The 15,742-nt window shown below is 29.5% G+C and overlaps 1 protein-coding gene across 1 annotated transcript; it reads right to left on the bottom strand.

Moving 5' to 3' along the window:
* Positions 1 to 1,877: 1,877 nt before the first annotated feature.
* Positions 1,878 to 6,351, bottom strand: LOC114177938 (metal transporter Nramp3.2-like). Its single transcript, XM_028063548.2, has 4 exons — positions 5,286 to 6,351; positions 4,663 to 4,799; positions 3,919 to 4,571; positions 1,878 to 2,379 (listed from the first exon to the last, which is right to left on the bottom strand). The coding sequence occupies exons 1-4, from the start codon at positions 5,822 to 5,824 to the stop codon at positions 2,194 to 2,196; spliced, it is 1,515 nt and encodes a 504-aa protein (XP_027919349.2). The 5' UTR covers positions 5,825 to 6,351; the 3' UTR covers positions 1,878 to 2,193.
* Positions 6,352 to 15,742: the final 9,391 nt, after the last annotated feature.

The following is a 15,742-nucleotide window of genomic DNA, read 5'->3' as shown; positions in this document are numbered from 1 at the left end:
TGTTGATTAAACATTAAGTTGTTAACTAACGTGCAAGTTGATCGATTACATTATTTGTTAACATTGAAGATGATTGGTCGACAGATGTTTAACACGATTCACCACCTTAAACATGGTTTAGCTTGAATCAACTAAATAATAGTATTTTAAGGTATGATTGGGCCGCAATTAGGTCGGTGGTAAGTAAAAGCCTATTACAAATAATATAAATATAGATTTATGCAAGGTAAGTTAGTTTACATTGAGTACAACATTTAATGCATTTGTATTTAGACAACTACTGACTTAAGTACCAAAGTTCCTTTAGAAGGTACACCCGAGTGGTATGGACAATCGGAACCTCCCAGAAGCAACCCCAAGACTGACATCAAGGAGTTAAGAGTGTATGATCAATACATATAGCAATGATCAATTCAAATATTGGTAGTTTATCACTTTATGAGCAAATTGAATGAAGAAGTCTCCAAAGTGATCTCTTGAGTAAATGATTCATGAGAAATGTTAAATGTTTGTGTTTATGTATATCCATGTGATTATTGATCTGTCTAAAGGAGGATTAATATTTGGTTGGATTGCATACACACATTTGATGGTAAACATATGATAATTGTAAGGTTTTGCTTTGTCAAAAATAAATCAATCAAAGGAAGGGTTTGTTGTTGGACATGTTTTATTATCAATGTTTGATCATTACAATGACATACCACTAACAGTTAATATTAGTTTCCAAAGACTTGATATTCATTTAGATCATTATTTGAATTTATCTATTCTTTTTATGATGTGAGCTTAATTATATTTCTTTTGTTCTATATTTGCCAATCTAAACTCAATTTTGATTCTTAATGGAACATTTTTTTAAGGACTTAAATGAGAATGTGAAAATTGTTTTTGGCTACAATGTTGACTTTACACTAAGGATTGAAAAGTCCATTTCTCTTAAAGACTCTAATACCTATGAAGAAGGGAAAGGTTATGAGAAGTGGATCACTCAAATTGTGTGAGTCTTTCTTTGGTTTGTTACGTGGTCAATTTAGCTTCAATACCAAGAAACACTTGGTGATTAGATTCCTGTGCAACTACTAATATTAGTGTTTCAATGAAGGGTTACATAAACTATCCGAAGCTAATTGATTATGAAAATGGAATCAATGTTAAAGATGACAAATAAGTGGAAGTGGAATATATAGGACATTTTAGATTATTAATGTGCACCGTTTTCTATTTCAATTTGTGCGTCATTCTCAATTTTTACTAACTTTTTCATATGTTTAAGTGTCACCATAAGATTTCCTTTGAACAAATAAAATGAAGTTTTAAAAGTGAAAATAACGACAAATAAAATAACAATAGATGGATAAAAAAAGAGTTAAATAGGGTTTGTAAAGTAAAATTAATTAATTGAGTAATCTAATTAGAAATTTAAAAAGCCATTTTTTAGGCCTATCTTATTGGCCCAATTTTTGTTAAAACATTTTTGTAATCTGCACCTTTTTATTTATTTCCCCACTATATATTTTTCTCTTTTTTAAAAGAAAGTAGCCCACTAAGCCCATTAACACACCCTGAAACATCCCTAAAAACCCACTAACTACACACACCCTGATACACGATACACCCCATTAAATCCATTTTCTCCCTAAATTACTGACGCTCACACACCTCACTAATTCACTTCACCTAAGAGGTTTAATGAAATAGTTTAGATTATCTCAATAATAAGTTGTTTGGTTGGACGATTGATTTCTAATATAATAATATTAAGGCTCTACAATCAAATTGTTACCTTAAAAGATCATATTACCAAGTAGCTTTGATTATTTGGTATAATCTTATTAATCACAGGTCCTGCCGAATAGAATATGAACAAGAGCAAGGAAAAGAAAAAGAAAAGAACTACTTTGATTGCTTACTGGCTTGCACACCAAGCTTCGAAGGTTGCCTCAACTAATTATTGTTCTTCCCAGGCATTTTGACAACAAAATTGGACAGTAACACATTACACAGTGCTAAAATCTACTCTGCCATCTGCCATAGTTTATAGTTACAGGCAAACAATAAGGTGCCACCGCCCAATGCATCGATTACTCGTACTAATAACAAATGAGAAAATGGAGGACACTTCCTATTCTGCATATTTAAAGATTGATCACTTAACTCTCTGAATGAGTAATTGTCTTCGGTCGTGTCGTGTTATGCTTTGCCAAGGTAAAACGCAACGGCTCTCCAGATAAGGTATAGTAAGAATGCAACATATGCAGCAGTTATTGCACCCACTACAGCCCCAAACAAGGGACCATTAACTTCGGAGGAAAAGAATTCCGTCAAAAGATACCCGTTAATCACTATCACCAGAGCAGCCACAAGCCATGATGTAATCTGCATCCATATCATAACCCAATTCAGTACTTAATCAGAATACACTATGAGCATAATTTGGGAAGAAGGGTTGATACAGAAACCAAAAATAAATGCATTCAAGATCCACAGAAAAACTGAGAAATTTTAATGGAGAAAACGCACGGCATCAATTTTCCATATCTCAAAGAGAAATGAAAGGAAAGAAGCAAAATTTTAATACGTATATTTTATCTACTATGGTATTACTAGGCCAAAAACTATAGCCATTAGTCAGAACATAATTCTTTTTACTTAAGAGACACAAGTCCAAGTACCACAATTCAATTGTAGTTCGACCTACTTACCTTTGTCACGGGACAATTAATGCCACTTGCAATAATCTCTCCCTCGTAACATTGGCTCTGATACAAATTCTTAGGATCGAGCGCTTACCACTAGGTCAAAAACTATAACCATTAATAAGGACGCAACTCTTTTTACTTAAGAGGGTAACACAAGTTCAAGCGTCACGATTCGATTGTGACTCAATTCACTTTGTCTCTACCACAGAACAATTATCTAAAGTTATATTATCAAAATGTATGTCAACCTATTTACCTTCCCAGGTTATACAACACATACAGATATTACCTTCTTACATTAATAAATACAAATCAGGATCAAATGGGGCATCTGTTTCTCCAAATTGTTACAGATAAGGAATTCAAGTGGGAGTTCTTTCATATATTTGAAATATTTGACGTTAGAGTTCGATTCTAAAGAATATCCAAAATAACAATACATACACTCCAGTCACAGACCCAGCAGAATGAAGAAAAGAAAGTGACATCATCCCCTAGTTTCCGCTATATCCTCGACACTATATTATTTTTCTAACACAATCAAATTCTGCTGCAACAATAAGTTGAAATAAATGAGGACAAAAGTGAAACAACGCCCTCAAGATAAGAGGAAGAACCGTTGCATACTTTTCTGCAACAAAGTGATATCAATGCTGTCACCTGTGCCGTTTCCAGCAGCAGGAATATTCATTATGTTGCATATCATATTTATATTGAACAAATCATTATTACAATGAAAAGTAACAAAAAGGATTAAAAAATATCCGTGGTACTTTATCATGTACTTAAGATAAACATCCCATAATACGTAGGATCATAAAGGAAAAGAATGGAATCGTAGTAGTCCATCACACACTTTTCAATTCTTAAGGTAGGAGAGTAAAATCAAGACTGCTAATTTGTATCTTCAGAATCAAAATCGAAATTGAAAAAAGAGATAAGGAGTACATTGAGGAAATTCTAAATTGTCCCCAACATCAGGAAGAAAAGGGGTCTATATATCGTGTTATTTCTAAATTATATCCTTCCTAATTAAAGTTGAAGTTTGATATCATTGACCAAACAATATAGGCATATACATATATACAGACAGCAATCTCGTACAAAATGAATTAAGTTGGCATCACAAAGTCCATTATCACATACATACAGTAATAATAGCATAAGATAAATGACTAGTGAGATCAAAATGCAGATTGAATGACAATATATATACCTTGAGAACAGAGCCAATTCTGAAAGTGCCCATTATCTGCTCCTTTGACACCAGATAAAGCAAGGGAATAAGTGCAAAGGGGATTTGAACTGACTGAAGGACATTGAGCCACTCATTCAGAATATCTAACGATCCCTCTGAGGTGTCAAATAAAAGAGCAACTATCATTGTTGGGATTATTGCACAACTTCGGGTAATCAACGCCCTCATCCACTTCCTTAATCTTAAATTTAGAAAACCTCCCATGATGAATTGTCCAGCATAAGTACCAGTAATAGTGCTACTTTGACCTGCTGCTAATAACCCAATACCCCATATGTATAAAATTGGAAACAGTCCACCCCCATATGTCTCCTCAAGATACTGTCCTGCATTTACAAGACCAATGCTGTTTGCAAGTTCAGAACCATAAAACCCCTTAGCAAACACTGCTGTGACAAATATATTTATGATAAAGGAGACAACAAGGGCAAGGGTGGACTCTATAGAGTAATAATTAAGAGCTTCTTGAACCCGGCCTTTCTTGCTTCGGTCAACCTGCCTTGACTGAACAAGAGCAGAGTGCAAGAACACATTGTGCGGCATAATAAGGCACCCCACAACTCCAACAGCCTGTTGTATAGTTCTGGAGCTGAGTTTTGGAATCAAAACACCTGCAGATACAAAGTCAAACCCTGCATCAGATTCAAAACAAAAGGGACCTTATATTTTACTTATAATAACTAATGTGTTAAAATTCCTTACCAAGAAGCAGTTCCTTGCCACTGGGCTTTGCTTCACCAAACATCCACGCAAACGAGATTGCCATCACACCAATGAGAACAGCAAAAAAAGCTTCCAGTGTCCTCACACCATAGTTCTCTAGAAAGAGAAAAATAAAACTGCAAAAAGGCAACAAAATATACATGTACCCATGTTTAATTTGGGATTACCCTAAAGGAAGACATAGTAAAACATTAAAAAAAAAAATTGCAATGGGTACTAGAGAGGTCTAAGCATTTTGGTGTAGTTAATTTTGGGACCCAGGTAGAATCTATTCATGATAGTGGAAAATACCTTATATTTCATAATGTCTGTACAATATCTCCTTAACAAAAAAAAAATGCAATGATGAGTTAAACTTCGCTTTTGAACTTAAATAGCAATCATGTATAAACCAACCCCAGCGACAGAACAACCCATAATTTATTATGGCTGGGACACGAGCTATCAACATCTCTGACAGCTTAGGGAAGGAAGGAATTTAGGCAAATATGGCAATAAAAGAAATGTGGTAAGTACATAAACATAAATAGTAGTACAACAATTTGAAAATTACAGTAACACGCACAACACAAACAAGTCCAACATTGGAGCAATGAAATTACCAATCAAGAGCAGTGATGACGACCCCTGCCCAGAGGGGCACAACCCCACGACTGAGGATCCTGATGGCAATAGCGCTTCCAATAACCTCCTGAATATCGGAGCCAATGAGAGCGAGTTCGGCCATGATCCAAAGCACTATCCGGGCCCACGCAGGGTATTCCTCCCTGCAGAGTTCAGCGAGGTGCTTCCCGGTGGCGACGCCGAGACGGGCGGAGAGGAGCTGGATCAAGAGGCCCATGGCCGTGGCCCACATCAAAAGCCACAGCAGAGAGTAGCCGGCGATAGCTCCGGCCTGAAGGTCCCCCTCGAGGTTGCCCGGGTCCAGAAACGCTATGCTCATGAGAAAGCCCGGCCCAGTAAAGAGCCATAGCTTCTTCCAGGAGAAAGGAGGCACTCTCCCCCAATTGTCCTCGTTATCGGACTCGTCGATTCCCACCACCACGATCTTCTCCGAAGATTCGTAGGCTGTTTCTTGCTGCTCCTCTTCTTCCTGAAAGGAGTTCGGCAACAGTGTCTCCTCTTCCGGGTTCCCAGACATGGCGTTGGAATCTTGTAAGTGCAGCGAGAAGAGACGTTGACGAATAAAAGTTACCCCCTTTTTGGATGATTTTAATGGTAAGGGTGTGTGAGTGTCACCATGTCACGTGCCGTCTCATTCTTGTGATGTGTTTACATGAGGTGGAGGACCTCCTTCGTGAACTTGACCCATGGTGGGAGTGTGCGCCGCACGCATCTGGAATATATCTTTGTGTGCGCGGACACCACCATCGACACGTCAGCTTTTCCGTAACCGGTTTTCTTCAAAGCACCATCGACTAATTTTTTAGAAAATGCTATGTTGTAGCACAATTTACAGCATGAGATATTTTCTATGAATTTATGTTAAATACGATTTTAAATTGTTGTTACCGTTCTTCATTCCATTCAAATTTCTGGACCTTGGACAAAAGGAGAGAACTCAATAGTGGATGATAAAGTTGACTTGGACAGATTTTTAAACCTCATAAAGGACGAAAAGATTAAAAAAAAAATGAACATGAAAGTATGGTGGAAGGTCACCTTCACGAGAAACATAAAGATAAGATTCTCCCATCTTCAATTTCGAGTACAGATGATGAGTACTTCAACTTTAGCTTTATTTATGAATATCATTTTAAGAATCTAAGTTTAATTTCAAATGTAAGATGATGATGACCTAATGAATGTCAGTTCAAAATCAATGATATTACATGAAATTTATATATGGAAAATAATTTTTTGACAAAAATTTAATTGGCAAAGTTACCAAATAGAGTAATTTGTTTAGTTTTTAATGGAAATTAAGATAATAAAATAATAAAATTTTAGGCTTTTTTTACTAAAAATAGTTATTTATCAAAGTTTTATAAAAAAAACTTTGTCAATGTATCATCTTCCTTTATATATTTTCATCCTCTCTTAGCTCATCCATATCCTTCAAAGATAAAATCATAATAAAGTCGCAACATCTTCTAAACGAACCACACTTATAACCTAGAAACATAGAAGTTTTAATTCTTTTCAAGTTTATGTAGAAGTTGTTACTACAATCACGATTTTAAGTTTTTTTTTTGTTTTGAAGTAGAAGATTTTCCTAAGATACGGATATGTTTACAGCAGGAAGCGTAGCGGCAGAGAGTAACGACAATGGAGGAAGAAGGAGAGCGGAAGCTGACAAACGTTAGCGGGCCACGAGGAGCGTGCAAATGGTGGTGGAAAACTACTGGATACACACGTGCCTTCACACGGGTGGTAACATACATATGTTTCCTACTGCACTGCATTTCTATATAAGACGATTTCTAGGTTATATAATTTTAAAGTTGCTCTTTTTAAAATATTTTTAATTGTACAATTTAAAAATAAAAAGTAATTTTCATTGAAAATGACTTTTAGAAATTAAAGAAAGTTAAGAATTTTTTTTTTCAATTATATAATTTAAAAATTATTTAACTTTTGAATTACATAATTTAAAAGTTGTTTTTTAATTATATAATCTGAAAGTTTCAAAAAAAATTATATAATTAAATTTTTTCTTTTTTTTTTTAAAGTGAACAACTAAAAATAATAAAATAATTTTTTTATATAAAAAAATTGATTACTTTTTAACTTGAATAAAAATTAGACAAAAACTATTGAGCTACTGTTCTTTTGTTCGAGTGAAAATAAGATTAAAAGAAAAGTTATTTCGATCTTTATTTTCTTAAGCGAAAATGAGAATGAAATCAATCTCACATCTTATTCTATTATTGTTTATGCGGAAAAGTATGTCATTTTGGAAAAAAATATTAAAAAAACCAACTTCAATAGCGTAATCAATACATGTGAAAGGTATTTTTAATAAAATTTCAAATGAAATGACATCTAAGGGAGTAATCACAAACAGTAATTTACTCAAACAATATTATTTATTTCTCTTAAAATTTCAGTATTATTAATTACAACTTAACTTTATATTTTGAGGTATATAATTAAGGAAAGGTTTATAATTAAAAAAAAAAACTAAAATATCATTATAGAAAAGTCCATTAAATAAAAAATATTTTTTAATTTTTCTTAAAATTTATGTTGAATTTGTTGATTTTATTCTTTTATGAATGTAAATTTCAATTACGAATATAAAAATTATAAAATGTTTGTTTCTATTTTCATATTATATATATATATATATATATATATATATATATATATATATTCAATATTTTTCAATTTATTTGATTGGTTTAATTATGGAGAATTTTATATGTATTAAAAAGATATTTGCATTGAGCATAGAGAAGCATAGATAATAAACAACAGTTAAAAAATAGTATTACGGAAGATTCTCAAAGAAAAAAATGTATTATTGGTTTTATTTCAAAAGGTTTAAAAAATATGAAAACAACGAGATTCTAAACTTTTTACTAGAAAAAACTACCAAAATACAAAAATCATCCTTACAACTTCTTTTCTTACTATAAAGAAACCCTTGTTATTAACTACTAATTATAAAATAAATAGGAATTATTAACATAACCTTACTTGATTAACTGATCTTTTAAGTACATCCAAATCAATGTTCTGATAAAGATAATTAAAAAATAACAATAAAAAAATAAAAATTATAAACTCCAATCAATCAACGTTAATTGTAACTTAAAAAACCAACTAATAATAAATACGAGGCTACAAACCAAATGAAAAAGTTAATACTAAATACTTTAACTTGAGAGATCCCTTACAATTTTTCTTAGTTTTTGTAAGTCAAATTTATCAGACACTTAAAGTTTAATTAAGTTAAATAAATATGTATGGATTTTCCTCTCCATGCGACATTCGAAGAAGAAAATCAAAAATTTTTTATTTTATTTCTGGTGGACCGAGCCCATACAATGAACAACATATTTTGGGCCGAATCAATGTTCTATATGGTGGACCGGTTGCTTCACTTCATTTTCTAGTACAAACTTTAGCCCGAATTCTGCTTATTCCCGTGGTGAACAAAACGCTGAAAAGATTGAAAATACATTATGAGTTTGATTAGTGATACTTTTTTTTAGAATATGAAATTTTTAAACAAAAATCATTAATTGAAAAAATTGATAACATTTAGTTCTTTTAAGAACGTAAAGTTATTTTTAAATAAACAATTTAAACAAACACATAAAAAAATGCTTATATTATTACAAAAATATTTTTTCGAAACTAACGCAAACAAACTCGTTTCATTAGTTCGGATGAAGGGAAACAAAGAAAAAAAAAATTAAGAATCACAATCTATCTCTTAAACTAAAATTGTGCACTACAGAGGCGCGGAGAAGGGTGAAATTATACTAATTGCTCATACTCTTTTTATTTTTAATTTTTTAACTTTTGGTTGATTTAAACATAGTTTAAAGTTATTAAATTAAGTTTTTTTTACTTTTCTATTTTTAATTTTAATAGTTTTTTTTAAATTGTCTTTATCATTGTTATTTATTTTTTTATAAGCCTCTATTATTATTAGTTGAATTTAGTAATAATATGATATTATTTTTATAAGCCTCTATTTTTATCATTGAATTTTGTGCAACCTAAATAAAATCGGGCTGTCTATTGAGTCTACAAACCAACATATTATATTAATAATAAAATCATTGTTAGTGTATTGGGCATAAATTTTCTTGTTATTGTACTTATATTTCAGTACTTGTCATTTTCTAACCTACACGATATATCTGATGTCACATTGTTTATTTAACTTTTTATAATTAATTAATTAATATAACATTATTTTTTATTAGCAATTAGTATAACATTAAACAATTCAATGTCAAATCATTAAAAGATGATAGCAAATACAACTCTCTTGCACATGATACCTATCAAATCCAATAGGGTGACAAGAAACGTATTAGTATTTTTTTTTATATTATGAGCTAATTAACAACTATTAGTACGTGGGTCTGTCTTTATAATTAAAGGTATAATTTTCTCAAAATTTTAAAATTTTATAGATGTTTCGATCCGAAGTCTATTCTTAAAAGGCATCTTAAGAAAATTGAAAGAAGATGTATTTAAGTTATAATTGATTTCGAATAAAGTGATTTAAGATTAATGGATGTATTTCAATATAAATCTCTAATCTAGATCTAAGGGAAATGAAGATTCATTTTCTAATGGATGGTTGACCGCTTTCATTTTTCACAATCTCAATTCCAAGTCTATTGAGTAATATCGTTAAGGTCAATCATTGTATTTGAGATATTATCTGTTTTGGATTTTTAAACTTTGTCACGATTTTGTCCTTTAACATTGTTTTCTTGTTTTGATGATTTATTGTTCATGTGGAATGGGAACAGAGAATTAGTCGATGATTACCTTGTTCCTTTAGGGGTGATAGGAGATAATGTCGAGTGATGATTAGATAAATTCATTCTAAATACAATTTTCATGTGCATGATGATATTAGAGGGTGACACACTCCAATATACAAAATTATGCCCTCATATTTCAGTTTCCTTACACGAGATTTATTGATTTCTCTTCATTATGAAAACAACATAATAAAAATTAATAACACAAATAAAAATTTATTATGGTTATAATAAAAATTTATTACTTCTAAAATTACTATTAAAAATAAAATAAAATAAAATATCCATGTAAGGTAATTAAATTATTTTTTATTTTACATATTAAATTTATTTTCATACCCAATATATTGATTGTATTATTCATTTTTTTCTAAATATATAATTTTATATTGCTTTTAGCAATATGAACATTTTGGTAATCTAAGTTTTTTATCTATTAAAAGTTTTTTTTAAATGTCATATTAGTTAATTCAATCAAAAACTTTCATAAACTTTACTCTCTGATCCACTCCAAAATTACCTTCAAATCCCTTACAAGAAACAACACCAACTTCACCCTTTAATTCTTCCAATCTCTTCCCCTCTCTCCCCCAAATCATTCCTCCCAAAAGATCACAATCTAAGGGTGTGTTCACTTATAAAGATTGATTTGGGAGTGAGGGAGAGGATGAACTTTAGTGGACTAAAGATGGCAAATAAACCTGTCCCGTGGGTATTGCCCGAACTCATCCCCATTTTGACTGGGAATTCCCGCATTGACTGGGTATGTGTATGGGTATGAGGAATTCCTGACTTTTTCAATTGGGTATGACAATGTACATATTCGTCCCGTCCCTGTCTCCATACCCGCCATAGTACTTGTTCCTGCCATACCTCCGTCCCCGTTCAATTATTAAATATTTATAATAAATTAAGTAAATATATATATATATATATATATATATATATATATATTACTACACATTTTATTTTTTATTTCTTCTAATTGTTTGGTTTGTCATGAAATTCGTTCGCATCTCAAATATATTTTTCATCTTATCATAACTTTTATGCAATTATATTCAAATGATGTATGTCAATTAAATATTTTTTATCTCTCACATTTGAATATTTCTATTCTTTTTAAATATTTTTATTTATTGTATATTTTCCTTTTTCACATGAGAATGTTTAACACTCTCAATTTAAATGTTTAATAGCATAAACCTTTTATTTATTAGGTAATATAAAAAATTTATGTTTTGTACTCTATTATTATTAATTTTTCTTTCGTTTGATTTTTTTTTTTTTGCTAAAACAATTTTCGTTATTTCTCAACCATTGGCTATGTTGATATTTGAAAAGTTTCCTTAGATTTCTAAGGTATTTTTCACCTTATCATACTCTTAATTATAGATTTGTTTTCTTTGTGTGATTTCATTCAATAATCTCTCAAAATTGTTTCTAAGACACACATTTGATAAATTTTTAATATTTGTATTTGTTCTTTATTTTTATAATGTTGAGTACTATTTTGATATATTTTATATAATTATTTTTTATTTTCTAACTCATTATCATACTATAAATTTGTCACTATAATTGTATAAATAAATTTTATTTACTATGATATAAAAATTTAATTTAGTTGGCATGATTTTTTTTTATCACGATCCAATATATATTGAAGTTGAAAAGATACAATATCTATGTTAATATATTATTATTAATTGAATCTTTGTTCTTTGTGTGATTTTGATCAAGTAAAATATATTGTAACTTTTATTAGTGTATTCATTAGAATTTAAAAAATTGAATATTTGGTTTCCTTTATAATTTTTTAAAAATATTTTTATTTTTTTTCAATTATATCTCATTAATGTTTGCAAGTTTAATAAATGTTTGAATTTACATTCTAATTTGAAATGTATACAATTATAATTTCTTTCTAGATATTTGATATTAAAGAAACAACCCTACTCTTATTTTTTAATATTTGATAATATCATGTTTCCCTTACTGTAATTTTTTTAATTATTTTATAAGAAGTGATTAATTAGTATTGAATCGTAATAGAATGAGTACGTGTATGAGTACGACAATATACTCGTTATCCGATGAAAATGAGGATGAGACAAAAGTTTAATAACCATTGAGTTTGAGTATGAAGATGAGAATGAATTGTTTCTATGAGGATGGGTATGGAACAACGAAACATGTCCCCACCTCGTCATGTCCCATTGTCATCCCTAATAATATGGATCGTATTATATAAACATAATATATATATATCACTAAAATACGGGGATTGGAAGATAATTGAAATAAAATTATGGAGATAAAATAAAGATTTTGTGTGTGTTGAAATTGTGATAGAAAAAGGAAGAAAATGAAAAAAAAATTTAAATTATATTAATCTTTAATTAGGTGCTGATGGTGTGGTGCTGCAGTTTTATATTAATTTTTAATTAGAAAATAAATTTTAATAATAATTTGAATTTTTAATTGGATGAATGCGGTGACAATACATAACAATTAAATCTTTTAATTGCATTAACTTTTAAGTAGGTTTAAGTTTAATGTAAGGTGAATTCATTTACGAAGAATGTGAAGAAACATGGAACCAAAAATTAAAAAAAAAATGTACGTTTATATGATTTTAAGATTTTTATGACAATTTTATCTATTATATATGATTATTCTTGAAATCTAAATACTATATAAAATTGTAGAATTTTATGATTTTACGATTTAAATATCAATTTTGATTATATTGTATCTGTCTAATCCTTGTCATCATTAAATCATTTCAAATCAACACAACATGAAAGATATTTCAAAACGTGAAAAGAAGAATGTGTCCTTAATTAAAATTTCTAATCAATATGAAACTAATAGATTGTTGGAACAATAGTATTTCATCTTATCTATTGTTTAAAATAATTTAATATATTGGAAAGAATTCAAATATATTTATCAAATAACAAAAAAAATTATATGTATCGATAGGATCAGACAATAAGAGAATATGTTTCTTCCAATTTATAAAACGTCACTGATTTTCACATGAATTTGCAAAATAAAGTATTGAATACTGTGAATAAAATAAAAAAATTCAATATTTTATACATTTTATTTTAATTTTTATATTTTTCACAAATAAAGTATATGTATACTTTCATTATTGAGTAGAATTTTGAGATACGGGGTTAAACAGTACACCTATATCTTTTGTTTCTTAACTATTTTCATTTTCTTTTCTATATGATTTTGAAATATGAAAATCATATTTTTTCTTTGATAACTAATAAAGAAACATAAATTAATATGACAATATTTGCTTAAACACACCTCTATTTCAGCTGATTATTGCAATCTCTCTTAAATGGAAGCAAAAAATATCAGAGTAGTAATTAGGAAGCCCACCAAATTTATTCTTAATTTAAATACATGTCGTTGGTCAAAGTCAAATGTCAAAATAATCAATTTTCTTACCTGGTCAAACACATCACTGGGAAGTACGTGTCTTCGAACTTGCTTCCAAAGAATGGATATGTAAAATAAATAGTATATTAAAGAAATGGTTGGATATTAATGGTTTTATAATTTTGATTAATTTCTATGAAATAATATCAATTATGTTAATTATCGCTGATAAATTATGACTTAACAATTGAGCAAAAGCATAAGTACTTTGAAAACTTCCATAGTCGATAAAGACAAAAGTTCAGTCCTTCACAATCCAGAGACACAAAACATGAACGATTCCCATCTTATGTTCTTTCAACGTCATTTCTTAACTTTAAAATGTATACACATTATAAAATCCCTTTCGCACCTTTTTCATTTTTTTAGAAAGAAAAAAAGGGGGGACATAAAGACAAAGAAAAGGTGAGTTGGCTTGGTCCCTCTTTTAAGAGAAAGGTGCACAAAAAGTGTGAGGATACTTTTCTTTAAACCAAATAATCGGAAGAGATTATATATATACCTATGCTATTATTTAAGACACTATAGATGAATAAAATAGTAATTTAGACATTAACGATCATAAATTTCTATATCTTAATTATAAATAGTTTGTTACTAGCAATATCCATAAGTCTTTTAATATCTTAATATGATAAATTAATATATATATATATACATATATATATATATATATATATATATATATATATAAAAGATTAAGTATGTTTTTAGTTCCTAAATTTTGATAAAAAATTGGAATTCGTCCTTGTCCGAGATTTTGATACATTTTGTTCCCTAAACTTTAAAAATGAATGAACATAGTCATTTTAAACCAATTACGTTAATTTTTTGACATGTCTAACGCATTTCATCTTAGTATTAAAATTGTTTACACTGTTTGGTACATTCCCGATTCAATATCTGCTGAAAAATGTGTTTGACACCTAAAAATAAAGTTAAGTATTTGGATTAAAAAGACTATTCATTCATTTTTAAAATTTAGAGACCAAAATATATCAAAGTTTCGAACAAGGACGAATTCCAATTTTGGATCAAAGTTCAAGGACTAAAAACATATTTAACTCATATATATATATATATATATATATATATATATATATATATATATATATATATTTATTGTATTTGTTATTTTCAAAATGATATAAAGATAAAGTTCTAGATTCTAAACTAGGGTGGGGGTGGAAATCACATCAGCAATGGATTCTCTATGTACTTGTTGATTCTTAAAGAAAATAACTATTATAGGTGCGTATCTAAGTAAAAGTAACCATTGATTCCTAAGAGGTCTATGAAGTTGTGAGCAATAACTATCTTGTTGGACATAATCCAATTGATGCCTAGAAGTTCATATTTAAAGATTCTAAAGAATGATTGTAAGAAATCCTTCTTGGTTCATCCGTATGTCAATAATGTGAATTTTGAGAAAACATTTTGTGTGTCAAATGCTAGGAGGTTTGGAAACAAGAAAATCAAGAAGACATGATGCGAAGACAATATGAATTTCTATAGATGGAAGAAAATGACACCACTCTATTTGCTTCACCAAGATTTGATCTATAACAAACCACATAAGGTGATGAAGGATTAGTTGGTTTGAGAAATTGCTGTAAACATTAATTTTCAAATTCGATCATAATGTGGTTGCGATAAAGAAGTCAAATGACCTTGAGTTCATTAAGATTGAGGAATGATTGAGTTCCTTTAGAAGCACATTACTAAAGGATTAAGGAGAAAAATCTTAAGAACTCAAAGAAAGCTTTAAAAGCCAAATTGAGAAAGAATATTTGAACAAAGGAACATGCAAACAAAAAAGAAAGGCAAATAAAAAAAATGATAAAAGGAAAAACCACGAAGAAGTAATCAAGATTTGAGTTCATTATCCTCGTTAAAAAAAAAAAATTAACAAGAAACATTGACACTCGATTATTGGTATCTTAACCGTGGGCATGACTAAGCACAATGAGTGGTTCATGAGTCATTGATGAGACTTTCAAGACAAAAGTAAAATTTACAAAATATAATTTGGTTGGTGCATACGTAATATGAAATATTCCAATTTAGAAGAAAGATAACAAACACTCATATAATTTCAATGCATTGTATGTCCCTAAGATGAAGAGTAGTTTGCTAAC

Source organism: Vigna unguiculata, chromosome 3 (genome assembly GCF_037176805.1).
Source record: "Vigna unguiculata cultivar grain cowpea cultivar isolate G323 ecotype 2 chromosome 3, ASM3717680v1, whole genome shotgun sequence".
Classification (NCBI taxonomy): domain Eukaryota; kingdom Viridiplantae; phylum Streptophyta; class Magnoliopsida; order Fabales; family Fabaceae; genus Vigna; species Vigna unguiculata.
This window is presented reverse-complemented; position numbering and strand designations above follow the sequence as displayed.